The following is a 5,291-nucleotide window of genomic DNA, read 5'->3' on the forward strand; positions in this document are numbered from 1 at the left end:
TTATTTTGATATCGGAAGCCCAAATTGGGTAGTTACTCCTATCGAGGGCGTGTTCGTCGAACTCTATAGTTGCCATGTCCCTATAATCATGATTAACATTATTAATTTACAGAGGAAAATTAATAAAAACATGATATTGTGGTTGTAATCTCAATGCGAAATGTAAGACTTCATATTCTGTAATGTTTCGAAAAGATGTAGGTTATAGACCTGACAATTTGAGTTAGAATTCGAAATTAGGTGGCACAATGTGGATAATCTCCAAGTAATTAAACAGTGGAGTAGATCTCTTAATAATAGGCAAGTTATACTTGCTGCCTAGAACATGGTCTCCAGGCAAATATATTTTGGTGAATATACCGCAGCCAATGTTTAGGACTCCACTACCTTGTGTTCAACCAAATTTCAAATAATCTCATTTTTCAAAACATATGCTCAGAAAATAACACATGTGGGTAATCATCGTGAGATGTAGACCTCTGTGAGATGGGCGAGATGCTCGCTGCCTAGGTTATGACCAGTACAGCCAATTTGTAGGACTCCATCGGGTAATCATCTCAAAATGTAGACCACTTAATGATGGGCGAGATACTCGCTGCCTAGGTTATGGTCGCAATGACCAAAGTATAGGTCTCCATCTACATGTGATTAATATCCGAGTCAAAATGTACAGTTGAACATGCATTAAATCCTCCATTAATCATATAGTACATAATTAAGAGAATTTGCTAAATCAAAGTACAAAATTTATAGAATTTTGTAAATTAATAAAGCGAGGAAGTAGAGCGTGTCTTGAAATAATATGCAAAAGGCATGTTATTAAGACAACAAATAAATTTAGTGAAACAGGGTATTTGAATAAACACCTATGTTAATTAACACATAACATCAGCGGTCTATAGGACCATTACATAATTGCTTGTACAACTGATGAACTGTTTCGACTAAATTATATAAAACACAAGGGACTAAAATGAAATTGCTGCTAAATTAGTAATTAAAACTAAAATTAAATGATAAATTGGGTGGTGCGCCGAAATCTATAGGATTCAGCCCACTACCTTTTGGCACTGGGCCGGCGTGCAAGTGGGACGGGGGGCTCTAGGCCGGCCCAATATGTGGCCGCCGGCCCATGTGGCCAGAGCAAGTGGGAGAGGGGGTCGGGCGCGGTTACGGTGAACCCTAACCCGCGCCCGCGGCTTGTGCGCCTCTGCCGCCTCCTCTATTTTGCCGCCGCCGCCGCTGCCGTTTTTGCTGCCGCTGCCGCCGTCCGCCACCGTTTCCGCAGTCGTCCGCCGCCGTTCCCCCGCCTTTCCGCCGCCACCTCTCTGCCGCCTCCGCCTCTACCGCCGCCTCCTGCCTTTTCCGCCGCCTCCTCCGCAGTCTCCCTTCGCAGCCACCCCTCCGACCGTCGACGATTTGCCGGCCGGGTTAGGCCGTCACCCCCCACTCCTCATCGGAGTCGGAGGCCGGCTGGACCCGGATGCCGTTCCCCATGACCCCGTTTGCTAGGGTCCGGCTAGGAGAGCCGTGGGGAACAGCAATCGTGGCGCGGAGGACGGGACGGCGCGCAGCGGCGGCACCGGCGTGTGGGCGCGAAGAAGGAGTGAAGAGCGGCAGTTCCCCCTGCGCATGGCAAGTGTCCTGGTCCGGCCGTAGCCCGGCGGCTCGGGAGTGGGGGAGCGACTTCGGCGTGGTGGCGGTGGAGGTGCTCCGGCGTTCATTGAGGCAGTTCTTGGAGGAGAAGGTGCAACGATCGGTGGAGAAGGAGTAGGCGCGACAGGGACCGGCGGGGCAGCCACGATCGGAGTGACAGCCATAAGGCGGCGAGGGTAGTGGCGCCGGCCACCAACCCTAGCCCTGCCTCCACGGGATCCCAGCGCGTCCTCCTCGTCGATCGTCAATGAAGATGGCAAAGACGGCGTGCGTGATCACGGCGAGGGATGCCGAGAACGGCATCGAGGATGGAATCAAGGTAGACGTACCTTCTATGATTTTCTTCTGTTCGCTTTTTGTGTAGATCAAAAAGCGATATTTCCTTCTTTCACTTCGCGATCTCCTTTGCGAGAGCGAAAGTGTTGATAACGTGTTGAAAGTGTATAGAATTGATTGAGCGAGAGGGATTGAGTGAGAGAGAGAATTGCACACAAGAATGTAGAGAATGAATGAGCAGAATCTTTATTGATCAATGCGGTACAATATATAGATGGGGAGGGGTGGCAACCGGAGACGCGATGGTTGGTCCGTTGCCAAGGAGCGCCTAAGGAAGGCGCGGTTGCCTTCGGTTGCGATCCATCCTTTTATATGGATGAGATCACTCTGTTGTTTCATAATAGTATGAGGTGTTCGGGCACTAAACAAAAAAACTAATTATACAATCCATCAGAAAAACCGCGAGATGAATTTATTAAGCCTAATTAATCCGTCATTAGTAAATGTTTACTGTAGCACCATATTGTCAAATCATGGAGCAATTGGGCTTAAAAGATTCGTATCGCAAATTAGTCGCAATCCATATAATTAGTTATTTTTAATCTATATTTAATACTTCATATAGGTATTTAAACATTTGAGGTCACAGGTTGAAAAATTTTAGGTCATAGACAAAGAGATAACATGACAGCAAAATGGATAAATTTCTTTGAGAGTACAAAGAAAGCGGCTTGCCTTTTGCCGCTCTATCTCCCCCCCCCCCCCCCCCCCCCCCCCCCCCCCCAAGGCAGCCCGGTCGTCGCTGAGTCCAAACAAAAAAGAAGCAGAAGAACTCCACATCCACAAGGCGGCAGTCCACACGCCATAAACAAAAGGGCAGCAGCGACGCCTCGCTCACCTGTCTCGCGCGACCGGGCGCTGCACAGAGCGGTGCCAGCTCGCCTCCCCCCCGTGCGCCATCGCGCCAACCCAGGCGCGGCCGCGCGCCCCACACGTGCGGCTCCCCGGATTCGCGCCGCCGCGGTACAAAGCGCGCCCCAGCTCGCGTCGCGCGGGGGCACGGCACCACGACGACGACGAGTCAATGGACGGATCGGCGGAGCTGGAGGCGGCCGAGCGGGTCGTCATGCGCTGGGACTCCACCTCCGCCTCCGACGAGCCGATGCTGTTCGACGGCGCCCGCGCCGAGGCCGAGCGCTTCCTCCGCGCCGTCGACGACCTGCGCCGCCTCGCGCCGCCGTCCCCGGCCGCCGTCGGGAGCCCGCGCCGGCTGTCGTCCGGGTCGTCGTCGGTCTCGGCCGGGGGTGGTGGCGGCGCGGCGACCGCCGTGCAGGTCGCGATGGCGCGGCTCGAGGATGAGTTCAGGCATGTGCTGTCGTCCCGCGCGCTCGACCTTGAGATCGAGGCGCTCGCTGACCTCGGCGGCTCGCTCTCCATCTCCAGTGACCGGTCGAACTCGGCCTCGTCTGCTGAGCTCCAGGTGGTGGATGAGGATGACTCCGTGTCGTCGTTGGTTGGGCGGCGGAGCAGCTACCGCTCGCTCCCCAGCATCCGCGAGATCGACCTCCTCCCCGACGACGCCGTCTCCGACCTCCGCGCCATCGCCTCCCGCATGGCTGCGGCCGGGTACGGCCGCGAGTGCGCGCAGGTGTACGCCTCCGTCCGCAAGCCGGCGGTCGACGCCTCCCTCCGCCGGCTCGGCGTCGAGCGGCTTAGCATCGGCGACGTCCAGCGCCTCGAGTGGAAGGCCCTCGAGGCCAAGATCCGCCGCTGGATCCGCGCGGCCCGCGCCGCCGTCCGCGGCGTCTTCGCCAGCGAGCGCCGCCTGTGCTTCCTCATCTTCCACGACCTCCCCATCTCGAACATCACCGTCACCGCCGCCGCCCCCGCCACGCACGACACCCCCTTCGCCGAGGCCGTCAAGGGCGCCGCGCTGCAGCTGTTCGGCTTCGCCGAGGCCATCAGCATCGGCCGCCGCTCCCCCGAGAAGCTCTTCAAGATCATCGACCTCCACGACGCGCTCTCCGACCTCCTCCCGGACGTCTCCGACATCTTCGCCGCCTCCAAGGTCGCCGAGTCGATATACGTCCAGGCCGCCGAGATCCGGTCGCGGCTCGCCGACGCCGTGCGCGGCATACTCTCCGAGTTCGAGAACGCCGTGCTCCGTGACCCGCCCAAGACGGCGGTGCCCGGCGGCACCGTGCACCCGCTCACCCGGTACGTGATGAACTACAGCAGCCTCATCTCCGATTACAAGGTGACGCTCTCCGAGCTGATCGTGTCGCGGCCATCGGCGAGCGCGCGCCTCGCCGCCGAGGGCAATGAGCTCGCGCCGTCCTTGGCCGAGCTCGACCTCCCCGAGCCTGACAACCAGACGCCACTTGCTGCTCATATCATCTGGATCATTGTTGTCCTGGAACACAACCTCGAGGGCAAGGCCTCACTCTACAGGGACACGGCTCTCTCGCATTTGTTCTTGATGAACAATGTGTACTACATCGTGCACAAGGTGAAGGATTCGCCGGATCTATGGAATCTGATTGGTGATGATTACTTGAAGCGGCTTACGGGTAAATTCACAATGGCAGCCACGAACTACCAGCGCAGCGCATGGTTGAAGATCTTGAATTGCTTGCGAGACGAGGGGCTCCATGTAAGTGGTGGCTTCTCGTCAGGGATATCCAAGTCAGCGCTGCGGGAGCGGTTCAGGTCCTTCAATGCCGCATTCGAGGAGGCGCATAGGGTGCAATCAGGATGGTGTGTGCCGGACACACAGCTGAGGGAGGAGCTAAGGATCTCAATTTCAGAGAAGCTGGTGCCGGCATACCGGTCATTCCTTGGCAGGTTTCGACATCATATTGAGAATGGGAAGCACCCAGAGTTGTACATCAAATACTCAGCAGAGGACCTTGAGATTGCTGTGAACGATTTCTTTGAGGGGGTTCCTCCTTCCCCACATATCAGGAGGAGATCACATAGCTGAAGTTGTTGTACATCAAGCATTCAACAGGGGTGCTGTTGTTATGTATTCTTTGATTCTTCAGAGGAAACCAATGCCAGCATTTGCTGCCCTGGTTTTACTCTTTGGTACTTATAAGGGTATAGGTGGCGATATTTTCAATCAGAGATGACATCTGAAATCATTTATGGGTTCTCGTTCAAGCTGTCAGTCCCCTCCATTGTTCCTCTGTAAGAGAACTCGTTTCATTTGTTACACAATTACTGTTATATATAATTTTGCAAGTAGCAAGTTCATATAGAACTATTCTTCGGTAATTTTGGCTAGTTGGGACTGAGCTTTTGTTAACAATTATCTGGAGAGAATACTTGTGGATTAGATGTAAAAATGATTTATACCA

At 54.5% G+C, this 5,291-nt stretch overlaps 1 protein-coding gene across 1 annotated transcript; it reads left to right on the forward strand.

The window, feature by feature from the left end:
- The first annotated feature begins 2,724 nt into the window (after window positions 1-2,724).
- On the forward strand, window positions 2,725-5,291 carry LOC4345749 (exocyst complex component EXO70B1). Its single transcript, XM_015792914.3, has one exon. The coding sequence runs from the start codon at window positions 3,017-3,019 to the stop codon at window positions 4,913-4,915; it is 1,899 nt and encodes a 632-aa protein (XP_015648400.1). The 5' UTR covers window positions 2,725-3,016; the 3' UTR covers window positions 4,916-5,291.

Source organism: Oryza sativa, chromosome 8, assembly GCF_034140825.1.
Source record: "Oryza sativa Japonica Group chromosome 8, ASM3414082v1".
Classification (NCBI taxonomy): Eukaryota; Viridiplantae; Streptophyta; class Magnoliopsida; order Poales; family Poaceae; genus Oryza; species Oryza sativa.